Genomic DNA, 23,307 nt, shown 5'->3' on the forward strand with positions numbered 1-23,307 from the left:
AGGAAATATTTCCCTATCCAAGTGTTAAATTCTCAGGCCTTGTTTGGTTGGATGTGGGAAGTAGAAATTCCCATGAAATTATAATTCCTAATAATTTCCAAAAATTGTTTGGTTGGATGTAGGAATTTCCATTTCCCATGGGAAGTTCCACTTACCTAGGGGGACTAGGTAAGTTAATTCCTTCATTTTGTGGGAAGTGAAACTTCCTAAAAAAAAATCCCAATTTCTACATTATTATCGACCAAACAAGCATGCATAAATTCATTTCCAAAAAAATTAATTTTCAATGAATTTGTTTGTCAACAAAACAAATCCTCACTTGTAAGCCGTCACATCAAATGACAATTTCATACCAAAGAAAATTCAACAAAATATTTAAATAGTACAGTATAATAGTATATTCATATTCAATAAAACAAATCTCTAGTACGGAATAAAATAACCAACCCTTTGTTTATAGTGTTCCCACTTTTCCCATATTTTTCTTTTCCAAATCTCCTTTATCAACTGTAATTCTACAATTTCCATCAATCAGCTTCTTCCTGCTGAACTGAATTGGAAAAAACAATGGATACGCCATTTCTGAAAGGAGAAAGTAGCAGTCGCACGCCCGCGTTGAATCGGAGGTCAGCAATTACTCGTGGCTCTGTTTATGAAAGGGCTGCTGCTCTTGTTGATCTGGTACTTCTTTTTCCTTATTTATTCATTTTTGATTGTTCTTGATTTAATTTAATTACTTGGATTTTAGATTTGAGTAGTTCAACGAGCAGTATTGTTTCCAATTGCAGAGATGATTTGCACAGTAACAATGTAGGTCTGTTGTTTCGTTGTTTGATGGGGTGATTAACTTCTCTCCGGGGTTTATTCGGATGATGATTTCTCTGAGATTGAATTGAATTCAATTATATTTTTGATTTATAAAGTTCCACAAAGCCTCAAAGGTAGTTATGTAGCTGAGTAGTCGCGGTAAAACTTTACCAACTAAGCTAATTATTAGCATCAGTTTTTCCAAGATTGAATCCAAGTATATTTTTGACCTATAGAGTGACACAAAGGTAGTTATGTAGCTGAGTAGTCGCGGAAAAACTTTACCAACTAAGCTAGTTAGCAATTAGCATCACTTTTTCAGAGATTGAATCAAAGTATATTTTTGATCTATAAAGTGACACAAAGGTAGTTACGTAGCTGAGTAGTCACGGTAAAACTTGTAGGAATTATGACTAATAGCAGCTAATATTAGAGCAAACTTATCTGATTTAATGTCGTGGCGTGACATAACATCACTGCCCTAAAGTCGAATTTGCCCCGTACTTGTACACATGAACTCATAGCAATCGACCTCCAGGGTTACACGACTCTAACTCTCCGGTGTACTACGAAGAGCTAGATTGAGAACACAATGATCAATGCCCAAAACAAGAAACTATTTTGTTGTAACATTTTTTGGAGTAAAGAAAAGAAGTATATCCTTTTTTGTGTATACAAATGAAGTGCAAAGGCTTGGTTTATATAGTAGTAGTCCACTCCAACCACAAAAGGAAGGCAATTAAGTTTTCTATAAACATGATGTGCATAACGTACTTGGACACATGATTAGTCAAAGGAGAATTTTAATTCCCTATAATCAAGTCATCACCACTAATCAATCAAGAGAATTCAATTTATCCTTTCAATCAAGATGCAAACGGCTAGGATAAATAAGGAAGTATTAGTGTAATATGGCACAAAGAAATATTGGTATGGGAAAAAGTCAACCGATTAATATCACTCAATTAAGGCAAATTTTGTGATTGATCTTTCTAGAAAATGTACCTAGACTTGGAGTTTTACTAAGGGGAAACACTTAGAAAATCCAACAAAACTTTACCATTTAAACTAGTTAGCATCACTTTGTCTGTGATTATAAGAAGGCCAAGTGTTAGATTATGATTTTTGACTATCTAAGGCCCAATTATATTTATGTGGTATGGTCTTTTAAGTTGAAATAAGATCTGGCTAACGAATCGAGATGGATTAAGATGATGTCTAGTTTTAGGTATGATAAGATAACTTAAATTCAGTTGGAAAAAAGCCTAGTATGGGACTGAATTACATCATAATTAAAGTTGCTTCACTTAAGTTTAGATCAAATTTAATAAGTTTCATACTTCCTCCGTTTTTTTTATACTTGCAACAGTTTGACTTTTACATTATTCATTTGCTTCTTTTTGACTAGCAGTGATGATTTATAGCTAAGACAAAATATAATCATATGAGTTCTTGTTAGATTCGTGTTGATTTATACTATTTTAATATCAAATGTTTATAATTTTTACATACTGGTAAAACGATTAAAATAATACATCGGCAAGCGTGAAAATAAAAGTGTTTGCAAGTAAAAAAAAAAGCATAAGTTATGATCTTCAAGTCAAGAGAATGGGCCTAAAGGGTAGATTATGCTCAAATATTGTGTATGTGTGGGCGAGTATTTGATATAGTGAAGTTTTTAACTATTTCCAATTAAAAATAATAAGCCATGGTGTCAATGCCTAATTCCCCCTTCGATCCTAAATTCTTCCCATTTAACCGTACATGTTTGTTAATACATTAGTTTGACTAAATAATTGTATATTAATAAAAAAGTAATAGTTGGATATTAATAAAACTACTCAATAAGACGAATCAAATAAAAATCCAACATGATTATGTTATGTTTTATATATTGAGAATAATTTAGAAAATTTTCTCGGCTTATGTATATTGCTAAGGTTTCAAATACGAAGAACAAAATGATAAGAGGGATTAGTTGACTTTCATATTTTTTGTCCAATAAGGAAAAAATTATGTGAAACGTAGTTGCATATTTTTTATTATTTTTTTTAAAAAAAATAAAAATTGTTTAGGAATCAAATCAATAGCTCAAAATAATGTAATTTCTACAAAGAATTTGGGGTATCAATACAAGATGTCTATAATGCTCACATGTTTTCTATAAATGTTGTAAGGTTAGCTATTTGTGTAAATTATTCACAGAAATACATTTATAAACTTTAATATGGAGATTGTTTTATTTTGAAACACTAAGCATAGATACACTACACTTTATTGGATTGTGGTTAGGTTTTCACTTTTCATTTCAAAGATTACTAGGACAATTCCAACAATATTCATATACTTGTAGAATTATAGTGTATTAAGAGAGAAGATTTTAAGATTCATCTTTAAAAATATTTTTTGATGGTGTCTTTTCGTTAAATTCCATGTGTTATTGTATAACTTATGGTCTAATTTTGCTACAAAAGTTAATTGCATCCTATTATTTTCAAATAAAGCTGAATTTTCTATTACATTAATGTCAAAAATTTCACTATTGAATTACATACTTCCTTTTATTTTTAGTTTTTTATTTTTTTTATACTCAACACAATTATTTCATGCCTACTGGGACATATTTCCTATTAGCAATGTGTAAAATTTTGATATTATGAAACTATATATTAAGACAAATCTCTGTTTTAAAAATATTTGTATCACTTTGACCACATTTGTCGAGACATAAATTTGACCATTAATATCTTTAATTTGTCTATTAGTAAAACTTTGTAAGAAAAAAATTAAATTATGAAGATAGAAATTTTAACTAATCCAATGATATATTACTAATCTTTTTTCATTCTATGATAGTAAAAAAAATTAAGTCAAAGAGAGTGTGTATATTGTATAAGTCAAAGTCATGCAAATATTAAAAAACGGAGTGAGTAAATCATCAAAGATAGTCCTTAGCATATGTGAATAGTACTGAAGTCAAAGTGTTCCAAGTATAACAAAAAAAGGAAGAAGTATGAAGTTACAAATTCGGAAAGTCTGGCCTGCTCAAATGAAGAGCAGTGATTGGGTTATTTTGTGATTATAGTGTGCTTGTAAGTTTGAGGAAAATTTTTATAGGATGGCTATCAGACCACTGTTGTAATACAGGCTTAGAATATTAGGCATTTGAAAAGTGGCTTATAAAGAAGATGAACTCAATAGAGATGCATCATGCATCGAGATGGACGTGTGGCAACATTATAATGGATAAAATTAGGAATTTAATTTTTGGAGGAATTTGTAGATAGGGGAGAAGCCTTTATGTTAATTTGGGCGGTTAGACGCGCCGTTGAGGAAGGTAAAGGGAATGGATGGTGAGAATTTTATAAGAAGTCAAGGAAGCCTAAGAGGCTTAAATGACTTAGATGGAGGGAATTTTAAACAACTTAAAGATAACAACCTTGCTAGAGACTCTAGTGTAAGTTACAAAAGGAAAGGAGGAAATACATTTTTTTAGATAACCAGAATATATACATTCTTAGTTCATGTAACTTATCCAACCTTTTTGGAATAAGACATTGGTGTAGTTGTACTCTGGCACCAAAATACTTCTTCATTAGTACCTACAAATTCAATTCACTCTGGCATCCCAAAATGATGGATTAATTGTAACGATCTTTTGTTTATAAAAAAAAAAAAAATTTCAATTTGTTTCTTTGAGAACAAAAAAAAAAAGTCGGATAATAAGAGTAATTGATACTTAATATTTGTAGTGCAGAGTGATGGGTTATTACTTCTCATAGATCTATTTGTGAGATAATTTTTTTTTTTGTTGGTTCATTCTTGTTCTCCCATCTTAGGTAGAAGGATTTATCATCCTCAGTAGATATATGTGTACCATTTCTGTTTTCCATGGAATTTTCCTACCTTAAAAATTGGGCTCTGGATATGGTTTCCATTTCACATATCAATAAATTTATCTGTCTATTAACGAATTGTGACAAATTCTGCAGTTTAACTTTTTTTTTTTTTTAAATGTCATCTGATATTGCTAAATTTGCAGGCAGAAGATGGTGTTGGTCTACCAGAGGAGATTCTAGATGATTCAAACTTTGAAAATTTAGCAAAGTTGTATTTTGTTTACACTCGCTTCGATTTTCTTTGGACGCTCAATTATTTCGCATTGATAGTCTTAAATTTTATTGAGGTGACTAATTATTTACTTTAATCTCATCTATATTGTTTTCAGTGTTTTTAATATATGATCAGTAGGGAATAACTTAATAAATAAAAAATGCTGTGACTGGTGAGGATTTTCACTTCTGAAATCTGGCTTTTCTTGGCTCAAAACCTTTGCAGAGACCTTTATGGTGCGGGAGATACAGTGAACATTCTTGTAATGATAGGGATTATTTTTTCCTTGGTCAACTGCCTTACTTAACTGGCGTTGAATCTCTTATAATTGAGGTATGAATTTCATTTTGACCCATGTTGCTTAAATTGAGGACTTTAACATCTCAAAGTTTTTGAAATCTTTTTGGAACTTCTATCATTTTGCAGGTTATAACTTTAGTATTGCTACTAGTTCACATATTATTTCCAATTGTATATGAAGGTCCACTTATCTATTGGAAGAAGTCTCTAAATAAGTTACAGGTACTTTTGCTTCACTGTCATTTCCAATCTTTTGTCGATTTTGCTTCTCTCCTCTTTCAGTTTTTCTCGAGTAAGATTGAGTCCTATTTATGACTAATCAATATTGTCATTTAGAGATTTTAGGTTCCCCCCCCCCCCCCCCTTTTTTTTTTTCTTTTCAATTAATACTGCGTATATTTATTGTTTAAATAAATGGAGCTCCTATTACAGCATCAATTACATCAACACATACAATGGTTACCATCGTACGATAAGCGAACTTACCAAAATCCTTATTCATCAAAACATCATCTAGAAATACCCACTTCATCCTGTCTTTTATATATTACCAACACAGTTGTAAGGTGATAAATTGGTAGTAATCCCTTACTTTGACAGATCTTTTTTAAGTAGAGGACAATAAAATTTGAACTCATGTTTGACCAATAACTGAAAATCATGAAACTCCACCAGAAAAGCCAGCAATTTAATAGCTGAAATCCATTTGTAGCTGAACACGATTCAGCTGCTTAAGTAGTATCTATGTCAAAAGTCTCCTATCAGCGGAATCACCTTTCTTATTTATCAGCTTAATACTTTGGGATTGATACACTATGGGTTTTAGTATCTATGTTATGTGCACCTCAAAATCCATATTTTTTCTATGGAGCTCAAAAACATGTTTGTGGCCTTCTCCAGGCTTATATGGTATCCTCCACAAATAAAGGGTTTCATCAATATCTACCCTAATTTGGCTCTGGCTTAATTTAAAGGAATGTTTTACGACTTCATGAACTGAGACTGCATTCTTTTATTTGATTTTTGTAATTTTTTATAATTCTTTCAGGTCATATTCCTTATTGTATTGGCGGCTGATGTGCTGATATTTGGGCTCTATCTATCACCTTTGGCTTTCAACTTTCTTCCTTTCAGGATTGCTCCTTATATACGAGTCTTTTTTTTCATTCTTTATATCAGGTATTACTTGTGTTGCTTATTCTAATTTCCTTAAATTATCATTACAACATAATTCTGTACGACTGTTATGCTCACAAATGTAATGCACTTGAAATTGGTTCTTGTAGCTTCTTGTTATGGTGTGTATGAATTTCATTGGTTACTTTTGGTTGAAATTGCTACATTGTGAGATAATTGTAACATCTTGTTGGCCAAAATTTGATATATAGTATGATTTGAGCAAAGGGGGTCCTTATCTATACTATTAAACAACTTTTTGCAAAATTATTTACTTTCAAACAGGCATAGTAAAGGGGAAACAAGTGCTTTCCTTTAACACTTGTTGTAGGATGTTTGGTCATTTTGCTCCATCGAGGTCCTACCTATATTTTGTGTCCACACTGTGTTTGGCCGCGTTGACACAAGTAAGGCTAGATTAAGTGACAAGTCCGAGGCGATCTCTATCTTTGCGATAGCATTTCTTGCCGATTTACGACTGCTCTACCGGATTTTTCTTCTACTCATGGCGAAAGAGATCGCTAATAATTATGCTTAACTACGCATTCGAGAGGAGGAAGAGAAATCTATTGACCTTGGAGCTATAAACCCTAGTGATGAGGACAATAAATTCTCTTTGATGCTCGTCAGAAGATTACTTACAGACTATGACAAGTGTCTCGTCCCAATCATAGGTCCCAATCATAGTCTGGTAATTAGGGTTCTAAGCCCTAATTTGTATATGTTCTAATTCTTCCATTGGCGTGATCATAGGCGGATCCAAGGGGGGGCCTACCCGGGCCTTGGCCCCCCCAATGCCCAGATTTTGATATTATATAAATAAAATAGCTTGTATAAATATTCAAGTTTTATAGTAGGCTTAGTTGGTTAGTTACTTGTTGCATTGATTAGGAAGGTTAAGGGTTCAATTCTCCTTGTTTGCACATTTCTTTGTTTATTTGATTTTTTTTTTTTTTTTTTTCGTGTAGGCTTCTTAAACTCATATCTCTCTGTGGCTTTATTATTTGCAATGCTTTATAACTTCGGCCCGGTCTATAAAAAATTTCTGGATCCGCCCTTGGGCTTGATATGGACTAGGTGCTGAAAGGCCAACCGTGGTGCTTTGACAATCAATTGGCAATTTTGAAAGAAGTGGATGGAGATGAACAGCCGGATCAAGTGACCCTTACTCACCTTTTTGGATTCGAATTAAGAACCTCTCTTTTAATTGCCGTTTAGATGCCTATTTAGGGTAAAAATACCCCAACACCTGGTCCAATCCCATAGTGACACGTGGCCCAGGTAAAGGGCAACACGTGTCCCTATAGGAAGATGACACGTGTCAAGAAACATAAAGAGCGCTAAAATGAGAGCAAAGGGCCTCCAAACATCAGGAGGCCCAAATCCCGAGAGAGCCGCAAAAACGACGCCCCTATTTGGACATGTGCCTTCTCCTGATTGCGCCGCCAATCAGAGCACGGAATTCTAGGGCACTACCCTAAAGGAGCACACTTTCCTACCCCTATAAATACCCCAATCATTTATAATGGGAGGGGTGGATTGGGACATCATTCTAAGAGCATTCAAAGCTCAACTTCTCTCTACATTTATTTCGCTTTCCGATCACTAACTTGATCGTCGGAGACGAAATTTCCGTATACCGCAATATTCGTTATTTTGCAGGCGTCGAAGACCGTCCGGCTATATTCACGACCAGTATTCCGAGGGATTCCAAAAAGCCCCGAAACAATGCCCTTGTTCGTGCTCTAACCGAAGGTTTTGGAGATGTTTTGGAGATTGAGGAGGATTCCTTAGATATCGAAAGGTATTGAAGGGTCAAAATCATGCTTGATGTTGCTATGCCTCTTATTTCAGATGATACGAGATAAAAAGGGGAGGGATTTGCGAGTGGATTTTGCTTATGAACATCTTCCTTTTTTTGTTTTGATTGTGGAATTATGGGTCGTTAATTATGGTTCATTCACCACAGGAAGAGAAGGATAAGTTTGGTTGGTGATTGGCTCTCAAAGTTACTCCTAGGAAGGGAAGGGCAAAGGAATTAGAGGAGGTGGAGAACTTGAAGGCCAAAAAGAGTATTGTATTTGTTACTAAGCCGAGGAGGAGGATCTCGTGGGTAGAAAGCAGAGTGCTTCCGATCAGAATCTTGAAGTGGCTTGTGTGGAACAATCGGACTTGTTTTATTGCCCCTTCGAATAAGGACAAAGCTACCATTATCTTAGAGTTGACCCCCACTCTTTATGCTGAGAATAAAGAACACTCTTTTCCCAAAGTACTCCCCCCACCAGTTTTATCTTTGAGGGCAGAATGCTCATGAGGATTTTTGTCCTAAGGCTTTGAAAAATCAAAAATACAAGAAAATTGAAAGAGGCAGTTTCCAAAAGAATGAGGTGAGTTTGACCACTGTTCATAAAAAATGTGGCATAGATATGGTAGATTGTGTGAGTTCAAAAGACGTGGGAAAACGCACTAGACTCATTTTGTCTGACATAATTGACATAATGGACACTATTGACATAATGGACACTGACATTTCGCCGGAGGACCAACCCCACCAATATCAATGAGTATCTTATGTTGGAACTGCCGAGGGACCTTGGCAATTCATCAGCTCCGTAGACGGAGCAATTCTTTTTGCGCCCCGACATTATCTTCTTGTCGGAAACTATGATAAAAAAGAAGAGAGAGGAGGATTTGAAGGAGAGGCTAGGCTTTGTTCATGCTTTTGGTGTGGCAAGTGGAGGGAAGGCAGGAGGTTTATGTTTATATTGGAGAAAAATGTTAACTTTACTTTGATTTCTTATTCCCAAAATCTTATTTGTGGTGATGTTGTGAACGGTGATATTAAATGGCGTTTTGTTTTTGTAGGGGTGTATGTGTGGCCGAAGGAGGAAGATAAACACAAAACTTGGAGGTTGATGCGACATTTGTGTGAGGATGTCGATGTGCTTATGTTGTTTGGCGGAGATTTTAATGAGATACTTTACTATGATGAGGAGGGAGGGGTTGATCGAATTAGAAGGGAGGTGCCGCATTTCTGGGATGCTGTAGATGATTGTGTCTCTTGAATTTGGGTTTTGTAGGCAGCAGGTTCACTTGGGAGAGAGTCCACTCTCTTGACACTTGTGTTCGTGAACGCCTTGACCGGCTCTTGGTTAGCAGCTCTTGGACTGATTTGTTTCCTCAGGCTACGGTTGAGCATCTAGTATGATATAGATCAGATCTCTATGTCAAGAAGGAGAAGTGCGAAGTGGAAGGAGCCAAAGTTTGAGCCGAGTTTGCTATTGGGTGACTCTTGTGGGGAGTCAACTATGGGGGAAATTAGTGCTGTTTGGCGGGGTCTTATCCCTGGAATGCAAAAAAAATTCCTCGCGGGATCTCAGAAGATAGTTGTAGGGAGTGCGCTAGACTTGAACAAGTGTTGGATGAGTTGCATAAAAAAATGAAGCATTCCGGTGTATGAGAAGTCGTGTGTCGGAGGTTCGAGATAAAGATAAGAACACCAAATATTTCCATCATAAAGCTTCTCAAAGAAAGAAGAGAAATCACATTGATGGGCTTTTTGATTCGGGTAGGAATTGGTGAACTGATGAGGTTCAGATTGAAGATATCATTTCCAGCAACTTAGATAATCCGTCTGTGGAAGTTCTTCGCAACGTGAGCCTTGTTATTTCTCATGATATCAATGTTGAGGTGCTTAAACCTTTTACAAGAGATGAGATTCTCTGTGTGCTCAAGCAAATGCATCCCGATGATATGCAATTTTCTACCAACGCTTTTGGCATATCATCGGTGATGAGGCGACATTATTTGTGAGCAATATCTTAAATGGCGCTGCTTCCTCCGATGTGTTAACAATACAAATATTGTTTTGATCCCGAAAGTTCAAACCCCTACTATTACCTCTGAATTTAGACACATTGCCCTTTGTAATGTACTTTATAAGCTAGTTTCAAAAACTGTTGTCATGAGATTGAAAAATGTGCTTCCTCATCGCTGATAATGCTCTTGTTGCCATTGAGTTATTTCATACGCTTAAAGAACAGATTAAGGGGAGGAAGGGTATTATTGCTATGAAGCTTGACATGAGTAAGACATATGATAGGATTGAATGGGGTTTCTTGCGTAAAATGCTCCTTACTATGGGCCTTGATGGACGCTGGTTGAACTTGATCATGGACTGTGATTCTACTGTCTTATACTCTTTTGTTATTAATGGAGGAGTTTGTGGGTCGGTGACTCACGACAAGGGATCCTCTTTCCCTGTATCTTTTTATTTTGGTAGCTGATGTTTTCTCTAGAATGTTGCATAATAAAGTCCGGTATCGATAAATTCATGGGGCTAAAGCTAGCCGCAATAGACTAGAAACTTCTCATCTCTTATTTGCAGACGACATTCACCTCTTTACAAAGGCAAATCAACAGAAATGCTCAATTATCGTTGATTTTCTCAACTAGTATAAAGTAGCATTCGGACAGAAAATTTAACTATGAAAAATCAGAGGTGCCGTTTAGTACAGGGGTTAATTCTGAGCAAAATGAAGAGATTTGAATCTTCTGGGTATGCGGCCGGCCGACAAACATGAGAAATATCTTGGGAATTCGACGATTGTGGGTAGGTCGAAAAAATTGGTCTGTAGCCTTAGTTGATAGAATTTGGAAAAAGCTTTGTGGGTGAAAGGAATTTTTTTATTTTTATTTTTTTATCTCGGCAGGAAAGGAAGTACTCCTTAAATCGGACATTCAAGCAAATTCGACGTATTTGATGGGTGTCTATAAACTGCCGAGTCAGTTATTCAAAGAATACATGCAGCTTTGGCAAGATTTTGGTGGGGTTCACGAGAATTGCAACGCAAAATTCATTGGAAAAGGTAGGAGGTAATATGTTCCCCGAAGTGTTTAGGGGGGATGGGGTTTCGTGACCTCGTTGATTTTAATGATGCGTTGCTTTGACGACAATGTTGGCGCTTGATTAAGGCCCCTGAGTCTTTGCTTGGAATGGTGATGAAGGTGAAGTATTTTCCGAATTGTAATGTACTTGATGCTTCTCTAGGCTACTCTTGTAGTTTCTCCTGGAAAAGCATATGGAGCTCAAAGGCTTTAATTGAAGAAGGGATGCTTTGAGGGTTAAATTTGGTGACAAAATCAACATTTGGCATGATCTTTGGCTAGTTAAAGGTGGAAGCTGGTTTGTTAGCGCGACAGAGTGGAAGAGCTTGATTCAGTTCTGGACTTAATTGATGTGGAGAGAATAGAGTGGAATCGTGATTTAATTGAAGAGAATTTTAGTGAATAGCGATGTTCATGCCATTCTTGCCATTCCCCTTAGCTCTAATGGACAATCAGATGAACTCACATGGGCATTTGCAAATGATGGATGCTACAATGTCAAAACAGCTTATCTCCTATGCAAAGGATGTAATCTGGACGATTTTCATCAGCATGGGTTGATATTTGGAAGAGTGATGTGAGCCCTAAGGTTCGTCATTTTTTCTGGCGCCTTTGTACGGGGACGTTACTAGTGTGAGAGTTGCTCAAATGAAGGATGCTATTTTTAGTTGCGGAAGAGTGCGGGAGCTGTGGCTGCTTGGCTATGGTGTATTGGAGGGACTCTGATTTGATGTGTGATCTCATAGTTAGCTGGAAGCCTGGAACTCTATTAAGCCTAAAGTAAAGCAAAGAGGAATGGTTCTGGGTGCACTGGAGAGAGCGAAATTTAAATGTGTTCAAAGATAATACTACCCCAAATGCTAAGATTATTGAACGTATATTTCGACTAGTGGAAAAGCACGGGAAATATACAGCAAGCATCTACAAGAGTACCTTCCCCCGCTGAAGAAGTGGTGCGCTCCCCCTGTAGGTACTATTGAAATTAATGCGGATGCGTCGCTGCAGGTGGAAGGATGGGTGGGTCTTGGGATCGTAGCTAGAAACCATGAGGGCAGTGTTCTGGTCACGAAACAGGGCCTTCTGGTCCTCTGAAATTGCCGAGGTTAAAGCTGTCTCCATGGCTCTGCATCTTGGAGAATGTAATTCCTGAGTCGGACTGCTAACTGCTGATTAATCGTCTCTCAAAGGGCAATATATTCCTTTTGACCTGGACACAGTCTTAGGAGATATCCTAGCTTTGAGTTCTTGCCTTAATTATGTTTGTTGGTCTCATGTTAAAAGGGAGGACAATTTTGTAGCCCACCATGTCGCTAAGCTAGTTCCGTTTGGAGTCGAACAGATTTGGGAGAATCATTGCCCCCAAGAAATCGCTCCTTATCTTCTTATGGATTCCCTATCTATATAATGCTAGCTCCGGCTTTTCTCAAAAAAAAAAAAAAAAAAAAAAAAAAGTTACAAGTCTAAGCATCACAGAAGAAAACGATAAAGGACACCTAGGAAACCTCTATATTTTTTGTCCAAGCGTTATCACTTTCTTGGAGTCAATTGGCCCTTGATAAAGGAGTAGTAAATACGAGATTAAACTTTACATTGGGACATCTTATACACAACTGCCTATTTATTTATTTTTGAATAAAAAACCCTAAAGGAAGATTAGGCAATAGTGGTAGAGTTAGAGATTACCGTCTTCTTTAATTAAGCTTATTTTTGGTTGTGAATCTTCTATACAATTTTAATATGGATTCATATTACTTTCTTACTAGAGCTTGATATGTTCTAGATTTAAATCAAATACATGAAACATGGATTACTCTTGCTTTGATGATAAGTATTTCTTTTATTATTTATTTTTAGTAGTGCATGAGCAAAAACCTGACTTTTGGTTTAGGTGATGAAGCAAAATTTTATAATTTATGTAAAACACACTTAAATCATTTTTACATTTTGACAACGATTATATACTACTTCTATTTCATAATTTTCTTAATATATCTACTTTATTGTATATTTGGCAAATCCCTTTCACCATTTTAACCCCTTACCCCAAAATATCTACACCTTTCTACTCACTTTCTCTTATTTTATCCAACTTTTTTTTTCTTACACCCATCCACTTTATTACTCCTTTACTTCAATTTTCCTTTTTCTTGCACTCATCCACCTTTTTACTCTCTCTCTCCTAAGCCTTAATTCTTGTGCAAACAGTAAATGTTAAGAACATTACGAAACATAAGTATTACTAATTATAAAAAAGTTTCTTGTTACATAATTACTCTTATTTGAATAACAGACGTCGAGATGTATCTAACAAGACCCTACATGAGTATGTTTTTCAAGGATAAATCACAGAAAGAAGTCAAAGTAACTTCTGTGAATAATGTCGAAAGTCAAAATGTGTTGACAAAAAACAAGTGGAGGAAGTAATTTAATTAATAGTGTGTTTAGTAGTGTTGTCCTTGCATGTAAACCAAAGGATAAATAATGTGTTGCTTTGTAACTGCAATGTTACAGTGACGTTTTGTTATAATGAGAGTCAAAATTCTATTCTCTAAATTCTGTTTTTTTGTTTGTAGGGAATTAAGAAGAAGTGTTGTCGTTCTAGTTGGGATGCTTCCTACATATCTCAATGTCTGGGTTAGTAATCCAACATCTGGCAAATCTGCTTGTTTTATTAACCAATTGTTTTTATATGATCCTAAATCATGTATGCCTAAAAGTACTATTGCAGGTATCTTCTAGGTTACCCATCTGCTAATTCTTTTGAATGCCTTGTATTAAATCCTCATCACCTCTAAATTTGTTAATCTTTCATTTAATGGTAATATCAATTAATGCAGGCACTCACACTTGTGTTTCTCTTGTTCTCAAGCTGGATAGCTTATGTTATGTTTGAAGATACTCAACAGGGGGCTGAAGTTTTTACGTCATATGGTACTACATTGTATCAAATGTTCATTCTATTCACAACTTCCAACAGTCCTGATGTTTGGATTCCTGCATACAAGTAAGATTGACTTCTCAGAATGGTTTACATTTTTATAATCTGATATCTTGTAATAACTAGTAACTCTCTAGATGCCGCTCTTTTTCTGGTGTAATGTTTATAAGTTCATTAGCACTCATCCTCTAGCATACAACCCAACTTGTTAAAACAAAGTATTGATTTGTAAACTTTAGATCTTGTTTTTGGGTTTCCGACCAGCAACTAATAACAATTTGTGAAATGCTAGGGCTTTTAATCCTATTTTGATGGTGATGATTTTTGTATGCAAGTCTAAAGATGAGAAAAAACAATTTACAGTATGGAAATAAATGGGTGCCTCGTATCTAGTAGGTGCGTGGTTTGCCTTTTTCATTGGTTTGAATTTTGTGCCTAGGCTCTAGGGATCTTTTGTGCCTTGGTGCATCTTGCACCTTTTGAATCTAAGGCTCCAATAGCAATAAGAAAAAAGAAGAGAGAGTTTAGAAAGATCATGATGGTTTGAGGGGCTTTTAACTTCATTCTGTTTTTGTTAGAACTTTATCTTTAATATAAAATATTTTCAGTATCTCTTTAAACAACATTGCATTTAGATGAGATTCTAATTTTTTAAGTCTTGAGCGAGCCCTTAAGATCTGTAGTTAATCCATGAATTATTACTAATTTGATTAGGGAAAAGAAGAACAAGTGTCATGAAAAAATATATGTTCCTCCAAGGCTCAGATATCTTTTCCAGCTTTAGAGTTAGCTTAGTGGTTTTAGAAATATATGAATTTATCTCTGCTTCACTCATCCATGGTTCCCAATGAGTCCTCATGCTTGATGTTATTAGTCTTTCGAGAAAAACATACCTTTGTGCAAAGGATTATATTGATTTGATGTCAACAGGTAATTTAAATTTTAACTATAAATTAATTGAATCGGTAAAGAAAAATGACAAAGGGAAAAGCATATGAGCATTAGTGTAGTTTCTTATATTATAGAATTTTTAAAAGCTGGTTATGTAATATTTTCATGTTGGTTTGTGGTGATTGGTTCATATTCTTCCTGTTTCTAGCCTTGCAGTAAGGTCATCAAGAATTTTGATTACATTAATTTCCCTTTTTGTATATTTATTTTAATTTTTTTATATTTAGCATCTATGATCATATCTCTTTTGTTGCATTTTATTGTATTTTCTACCTCAGGGCTTCACGTTGGTATTCCCTGTTCTTTGTTTTATACATCTTACTGGGTGTCTACTTCGTCACAAACTTGATTCTTGCCGTTGTGTACGACAGCTTTAAAAGTGAGGTGTGTTGACCCGCTTTATAATTATAGCTATTATCTTATTTATTTATTTGATTATCATACCATGCTTCACAATGTCGTGAAATAATTGGTTTTGCAGCTTGCCAAACAAGTTTCTGAGATGGACAGTATGAGGAAAAATATACTGCTTAAAGCCTTTCGTTTGATGGATAGATATGTAAGTGTAATACCTGTATTTTTTCTCCATTATAATGTGCTGGAAGACTTGACAAATATCATTTTCAATTTTGGATGGGAGTGGGGGATTCGTTTCATGGGTAGATCCGTTTTTCTACCCAGGATCCAGATTCGACCAGGATCTGGAAAATGGAGATCCAGATCCAGAGCTGACGGGGTCCACCTGATTCGGGTCTTAAATGGGTCTTGCACATTTTGCCTAATTTTTTACGACTAATATAATGTTCAAGTAAAAAAAAAAATGCATTTCAAGGTTCCGTCAAGGATAATTATAAGTTATACAACTAATCCAAAAGTATAAAACAACTAACTTATACACTTGTTTTATGAAAAAATAACATTAATAGCAATGAAACAAGTACAAATGAGCAAACGAAAAAATGTTGATGGTTAGACTTAGACCCATTACAAACAATAATGTTCAAGTCAAACTTATTTTTTTGGGGAAATAAAAAAACGGGTAAACGGATCTGGGTCCAGATATTATTATTAAACCTGACCCAGATCCGTTTTTTTCAACGGACCCGGATCCAACCCGGATCTGTTGGGTTCAAATTCGAAGACCCATATCCGTAAAAAAGGGATCTACGGATCCGGGTCGGGTCCAGATTCACTTTCATCCTTCTCCTCTCCATTACATATGTATAAAGGCTGGTAAGTAGGCCAATCAGCGACCTAATCTATTAGTTTAGTGTTCATGCATCCTTCTCATTTTGTAGTATGTCATAAACTCATGATATCATTTCCACGTTATGTGTTCATGTTACTTATCAGTAGAGCAGTGAGAGATTAGTAATGATTTAAAATAAAGAACAAATATTGGGATGCGCTACATGAAAGAACTCTGGCTAATCCCCTTTATAAAATTTATGATGCTTGCCTTCTTTATAACGTTATTGATCCATTTTGGATGTTTCCATCACGGGCGAAGCTAGCCTTGGTTGTTAAGGGTGCCAGATGATTATAGCAAAGGTCAGACCCATAGAAAACTTTAAAAGAAGAAAAAAAATGATTACTTCTCTGCCTTTGATATTTAATGGGGCACTTGGGCCTTTCAAGTGGGGGGGGGGGGGGTTGGTATGCTTTTGCTCCAACTATGTCTTGCCTCTGGCTTTCCATCTTTCTTTATAGTCCAGACATCACTTTACCTCTTTGCACAAATCCCAACCAGTCTCATGGTCTTGCTCTTTTAATTATATCACCATATACTATATGTCAAATAAAGCAAGCATAGATAGATGTAACTTCCTGATTTACGAAGGCGTTACTTGTTAGGTGCTGCTTTTTCAGTGAAAAATTTCCTGAAAAATAAACTAGAGTACAATGCTAGATTCAGCAAGAGTAATGTTACAGCATTATTCCTTTTAATATACACAAGGGGGTGGATTGCATGATAAATTGTTGGGGCTGATCTACCACTTTTAAATTACTCAGCAATTGCTAGAAGCAAAGAAGTTATGTGTATCTCTCTCATAACCTTCCGTCAGCGATTTTACATCTTTCATGTTACTATTTTCTTCCCTAAATCATTAGCTTATTATTGACGTGTAATTCTAAAGCATCTTCTCTAATCTTTGCAGAATCTTGGATTCCTTAATCAAGAGCAATGTCTTTGTCTATTTGAAGAATTGAACAAATATAGGTATATCTTTTAACCCTTTAGAATTATTTTTTTCTTCTTCTTTCCTTTGTGATTTGTACCTTGGGTGGTGGACTGGTGGTTATGCTTTAGTCTTGCTTGGGAATATCACTAGTTGATTCCAATTTGCGTAATTCTATTTTCTAAATGTATTTTGTAGGAAAATTTGACAAAAGTGACCTTTTTAAGTAGACCTTTTGTGAGAACGTTCCTTTTATATATAAAAAAGTGGCAAATTAGGGCTTTAAATGGTTATTTTTTTTGTTTAGATTTTGTGGAAGGGGACCTTTAGCCAGATTTTGAGCATTAACTTGGTTTTTCTGGTGTTGACCCTCACGTGTGCAGCACATAACTTGAATTTTGCCTGAATTCTTGCCCGTTTTCCTCCCTAACTATCATGCCAAGCAATCCACCATCATCTACCACCATTCTATCACCATCACGCCACTCTCCCTCCACCATCACCATATCTATCATCTTTCAACATTATCTCTTCCAATTTCTTCCATCCCACCATTAAACCTCGCCTGAACCAAATAAATTCTATTGAATAAATTAAACCCTTCTTTTCTATCATGAGCTACATGAATAATTGTAATGGATTCAATAGTCGACGGAAACTTGATAAAGAATTCGAAGTAAGATAGCAGGAAGCTTTATTAATTTTTATTGAAAATGGCAATGGTTACAATAATAATAGCTTGAGGCTATTAATCTCCAAATAGCCGCTTTAGGAAGCTACTCTCTCTGTTCTCTTCACAAAATTCACATACCCTCCTCCCACCATTCCCTTTCATTATATATTACAAACACTACTCAAAAAGCATCCTAGTCTTAATTGCTATATGTCTTCTACTGAAATCAGAGAATCAGTTTGCTCTTGTGTGTAGCCTTTCCACCAAGTGATTCATTAAACTTCCTCGTCTCCTTCGTCTAACGGCCTTTCACCCTGCTGCTGACTGTTCTGCTGTTTGTCTCCTTTGCCATAGTGTTTACTCCTTGAATACACTTGAGTAGGTGGCTGTTGACTTGGTGGGTCAAGTAGGTTCATCACAAATATGTGAATAAAAGATTAAAAATCACAATCAGTTGGGGATAAAGGGGTGAGACAATGAGAGAGTTGCGTGGGTGGAAGCTGGGCAGCAGGGGGTCGCTAGTAGATAGCACAATGTGGCTACAATTGTGGGTTTGAAGAGAAGATAGAGGTAGAGTTGAAAGAGAGAGAAAAAATAAGTGAGAGAAGAGAGGAGTCTATGGGCGGTATCTAGCGGGGATGGTGATGGCTTGTAGTAGGTGGGAAGGGGCGATTAGCGGTTGTTTCAGATGATAAAGGAAAGAATGAGATTTGGGGTGTGAGAGTTAAGGCGAGGGAGGAGGAAGTAGGCGTTTTGGTGTGGCAGTGGATGAAAGCTAGTGGTGGGCTAGTTGGCATGGTGGTTGAGGAGGAGAAAGGGCAGAAAACAAAGTAAAAATATGTAAACAAGTCAACACTAGTGATTTGTCTACATCCCCCTTTACAATAAACTTTTTATTAAAGGTCCTAATTTTCACCTTTTTTTACGAAAGGACATTTTTCAATAAAGAGCTACTTAACAGGTTACTTCTAACAAAATTTTCTATTTATAAACACTATCCCTCCCTATGTTACTCAGACTCAAGTACCGACACGGGTACGTGTCCAAGTGTTCGACTCGGCTATTATGTGAGAAAATTATGTGATTTTGATCTAAAACGCAGTGTCTAAATGTCATACTCATGTCTGAATGTCGAGGATCTGACACGGGTACTTGAGGTAAAATGAAGAGTTTGAGTAACATAGCTCTCTCCTATTAGTGTTAAATTTAGAAAAAAATGGGTGTCTTGAGGGAGTGTGGGTAAAAATTCCCAAAGTGGAAAGCTTCACCAAAAAAAAATCATAACTCTTGGGAACACCCTAATAAGGAATTAAGAATAAAACTTTACAAGTAAAACAGAGATTAATATAGGGCCACTCAAACATTTAGGCGCCATGTGCTACATTAAATAAAAAATTGCTATTCAAATGCTAAATGTGAAAGAGGGACAGAAATTAAGGATGGATTAAGTGCTTGGATTTTTATATAAAACCCAATAATAGTTTTGGCCATCTATAGGGAAGAATAACGATCTAAGTGATTGGAAGCTTACGTGGGGCGGATGCATTGTCCCTGGAATGAAAATAGTCAGTTAGAGATAATTGAGATTAGTATCATCAAATGACTTGGAATTTTATTCTATGACTTAATTCCTCATCAGAATATAGAATTGTTGGTCTTTTTCCTTTTCTTTCTTTTTGTTTTGCATTATTCAAAGATATGTACATGTTGATGATTAAAAAAGGATGTAAATCTGTACTTTGATCCCCTAAGCACCGTATTGGAGATTCTGCATCGCGTTTAGTTGTAATCAATCTCAACTTTGCTTATTTCTCTTTCTTCTTGATTTCGTCAGTTTAAGAATTAGGTCCTACTTTTCAGCCCTTTTTTTGATCACGCAGTGTTCTTAGTGAACTGGAGTCAACATACTGTATCTAAGGAATCAGTACACATTACTTTGGCATACATCTTAAGAGTCTTAACCCTTTTTCTTGATTCTGCTGTGTGATAAATCCTGTGTAAATTTGTGCTGTTTTCAGGTCGCTGCCAAAAATATCAAAAGAAGACTTTGAACTGATATTTGAAGAGTTGGATGATAGTCATGATTTTAAGGTTGTTTTTATGGTACTAAATTTTCATTTTAAGTTGCTCTACATGCCATAATAGATATCATTAATAACAGTCGTGATGGAAATTTGTTCTTTACAGTAACTTGTATACTATATTCCTATTCTTGAGCAGATTAATGAAGAAGAATTTGACGATTTATGTCATGCCATTGCAACAAAGTTTGCAAAGGAAGATTGTGTAAGTTTGTTTGACCTTTGGCCAAATTTTAATATTGGATTCTTATATGAGCAACTCACTATTTTTCTGGTCATATGCTATATTACCTTTTCATGCAGCCATCCTGTTTTGAGGCAATTCCGTCAATTTACTACTCTCCTTGCTCTGAAAAGTTGAAGACCTTTATTCGGAGTGATACTTTTGCAAACATTGTTGTTATCATCCTTGTGATAAATTTGATAGCAGTTATCATTGAAACCACGGTAAAAATAATTCCTGAAGCTGAAGCACTTTCATGTCTTTCTGATTTCTTTTTAACTTCCTTTGATTTTTATTGGTGATGCTTTGAGTTTATAATGCATTTATGATGGTAACTGTGCAGCTTGACATAGCTGATAGTTCATCTCAGCAACTCTGGCAAGTGGTAGAATTTGTGTTTGGTATGGACTTAGAACAACCTAAACGAATTACGTTTAATTTAGATCCTATGTGAAATTATTGTTCCACATGTTGTTCAAGTAAATTTTTGCAGTGTAGCTTCTATTGAAAATGTCATTTTATATTATGAATTGCGGGCTTATTGCATTGGAAATCAGTGAAGTTAGAGATTGATAAGTAGACATAGGAGTATCATTCCTTACTAAACTTCTAATAAAACCTAAAATCTGTCAACAAAATTACAAATATGTTAAGACTTTTTTCACCAATATGCTTTCAAGCTGTCACCAGGCAGTATGAATGGAGGCACAAATGTATGCAACATTATGTCAGTAGAGAGACTGCTTCAACACACAAGATAGTCTTCTAAATCAATTGAAAGAATAGGTCCTCCAAAAGATTCTTGATACTTCTATCATGAGCTGAAGACACTAATGTAGACTACTTTTTTTTTTTTCTTACTATTTCTCTTTTACGACATTAAGGCTCTGCTCTCCTCACCTTATTTTCACTGAGTTAGCCCACCTACTTAAAGGATAACGGTAGCTACATATATTTGTTTTAAGCCTAATAAGTCCAGGTAAGATAAAATAAGGGCTATTAAGTTCATATAAGTTTAGATTAGATAAATAAGGTCTGATAATTACAAGTAAGATAAGGGTAGATAAATTCACAAAAGATAAGAGCTAAAAAAAAATTCCAATAAGATCTAATAAGGCCTAATCAGAAGGTCCAAAAAGATAAAAGTAAAGGTTAATAAGTTCATTTCAAACAAAATAAGACAAGTTCAATGCCAATAAGATAAGTGAGATTCAAGTGAAAAGAACACTATCTAAGTCTCATCCTCTCTTTAACCCAGTACTTTATCATACATCTTGCTCTTGTTTTCTTTGCTCATAAGTTTTGTTATTCTACTCTTAAAAAGCTGTAATTAAGGGATAAATGACAATTGTAAACTATGCACATATTTAATAGCTCATTTATAAATATACTATACTTTATTGATCATATATCATAACCTTTTTTATTCATCCATATATGTTTATCTAAACTGCAAACTGTCTTCCTTTATGATGGTTTCCTAAATTATTGGTAAAACCCCCTTTTTTTTGGTAACAGGCTGGATATATGTGCTTGAAATGGGTTTGAAGATATATGCACATGGTTTTGTGAATTATTGGAGGGATGGTCAAAACCGCTTTGATTTTGTCATAACTTGTGTGATAGGTAATCTTCTGATGATCAAAGTTGTTTTGCTTCATACTTAATTTATTTCTTTATCTATCATGATTTATCTGTCATTGCATTTGGGCACCTTCCACCTTGACCCTACCCCTAACCCTTAGTAGGAGAATCTGCCAAAGTTTTAATTGCATATCTCAAGGTCACTTCTGCACAAGTGATATGGTTATCATAAGCTGTAAAACTTCAGTGACTTGATGCCTAACATGTATTCTGACAGATAGATTTGGAAAATTGGCATGCTGAACAACCATGTTTTACATTCCTGACTTGTACAACAGAACACCGCTGAAGCATCTATATTTAATTTTGGGCAGTCCAAAGAGGAAATAAAACAATGTATTTTGAGTTTTCATATTGTGCTGTGACATTTTTCTTCTGGATCAAAGTTACTTAGATACATGATCTTTTAATTGATCAACTTATTCAACACCCTTCACCTGAATCTTTGTAAAATGTTTGCAGTTGTTGGCGAAACAGTGACCCTTGCTACACCAGAAGGCCAAAGCTTTCTATCCAATGGAGAATGGTAACATTAAAAGTTTCCAGAGTGTGAATACATTATTCTGCAAATTCTTAGCCCTAGTTGTACATTGGAGTTTGGAACATAGTAGTTTCACTATGCTTATCTAGTTATCTTTCATTTAAATCTTTTTTCCAAATCTATGTGTTATACTTCTCATATTATCTAATCAGGCTGGATGCTCTATGTATCTTGTTAAGGTCATTGGTTCAATGTGTTGGGATTTTATATAATAATATATGCGATTGTGCGGGGAAATAACATCAAAGGATCTACACGTATTGATCGTGGATTTATTAAAATTGATTATACCTAGTGTATTCTTCCTTGCCGATCCAATCAATTGCAGTGTGTGGACGTTAAATGTTGTCCTTCTATTGATATTCACACGACAAATATTGAATCGTTGTTGAGTTTGCTAGCTTAGAATGACTATGAAACAATATACAATCTACTTGTGGTGTTTAGCTTTAGGGTTCTTGCCTTGATAGGTAAATGAATGCAAATGTATGTTTTCACTTCCTAGGAAGCCTCAGGTTAGATTCTAAACCCTAGAAAACCACCTTAGGGAAATCATGCACACTGTGCTAGACTAACACAAGCAGAAACACTACAGAAACAGCAATTAGAGGAAAAATAGGATAGTTTTGTATTGATAGATCAAAGTAATCAACTCAATACAAGCGCCTTCATTCGAGAGGAAAGAAACTATCAAAAATAAGCATTAGCTTAACAATATTTTTTCATAACCCAAATTAGCAGAGATACCTCTTTAAATACAATTATTCCCTCTAACAACTTGTTAACAGCTTCA

General features: G+C 35.3%; 1 protein-coding gene across 2 annotated transcripts in view; it reads left to right on the forward strand.

The window, feature by feature from the left end:
• The first annotated feature begins 566 nt into the window (after positions 1-566).
• The window catches only part of LOC110685197 (two pore calcium channel protein 1B-like), a 31,014-nt gene continuing 8,273 nt past the window's right edge, over positions 567-23,307 (forward strand). Inside the window, exons 1-16 of one of the 2 annotated variants that reach the window (XM_021861678.1) lie at positions 567-681; positions 4,850-4,993; positions 5,146-5,253; positions 5,347-5,442; positions 6,269-6,399; positions 13,857-13,917; positions 14,121-14,287; positions 15,451-15,556; positions 15,654-15,731; positions 17,332-17,393; positions 20,044-20,116; positions 20,246-20,311; positions 20,410-20,553; positions 20,673-20,730; positions 21,848-21,955; positions 22,436-22,499. In XM_021861678.1, coding sequence (XP_021717370.1) covers positions 568-681; positions 4,850-4,993; positions 5,146-5,253; positions 5,347-5,442; positions 6,269-6,399; positions 13,857-13,917; positions 14,121-14,287; positions 15,451-15,556; positions 15,654-15,731; positions 17,332-17,393; positions 20,044-20,116; positions 20,246-20,311; positions 20,410-20,553; positions 20,673-20,730; positions 21,848-21,955; positions 22,436-22,499 — 1,580 coding nt within the window. In that variant the 5' untranslated portion in view covers position 567. The remainder of the gene's footprint in view (positions 682-4,849; positions 4,994-5,145; positions 5,254-5,346; positions 5,443-6,268; positions 6,400-13,856; positions 13,918-14,120; positions 14,288-15,450; positions 15,557-15,653; positions 15,732-17,331; positions 17,394-20,043; positions 20,117-20,245; positions 20,312-20,409; positions 20,554-20,672; positions 20,731-21,847; positions 21,956-22,435; positions 22,500-23,307) is intronic. The other variant, XM_021861679.1, reaches the window with a different exon arrangement.

The sequence above is a fragment of the Chenopodium quinoa genome, unplaced genomic scaffold, assembly GCF_001683475.1.
Source record: "Chenopodium quinoa cultivar QQ74 unplaced genomic scaffold, ASM168347v1, whole genome shotgun sequence".
NCBI lineage: Eukaryota > Viridiplantae > Streptophyta > Magnoliopsida > Caryophyllales > Amaranthaceae > Chenopodium > Chenopodium quinoa.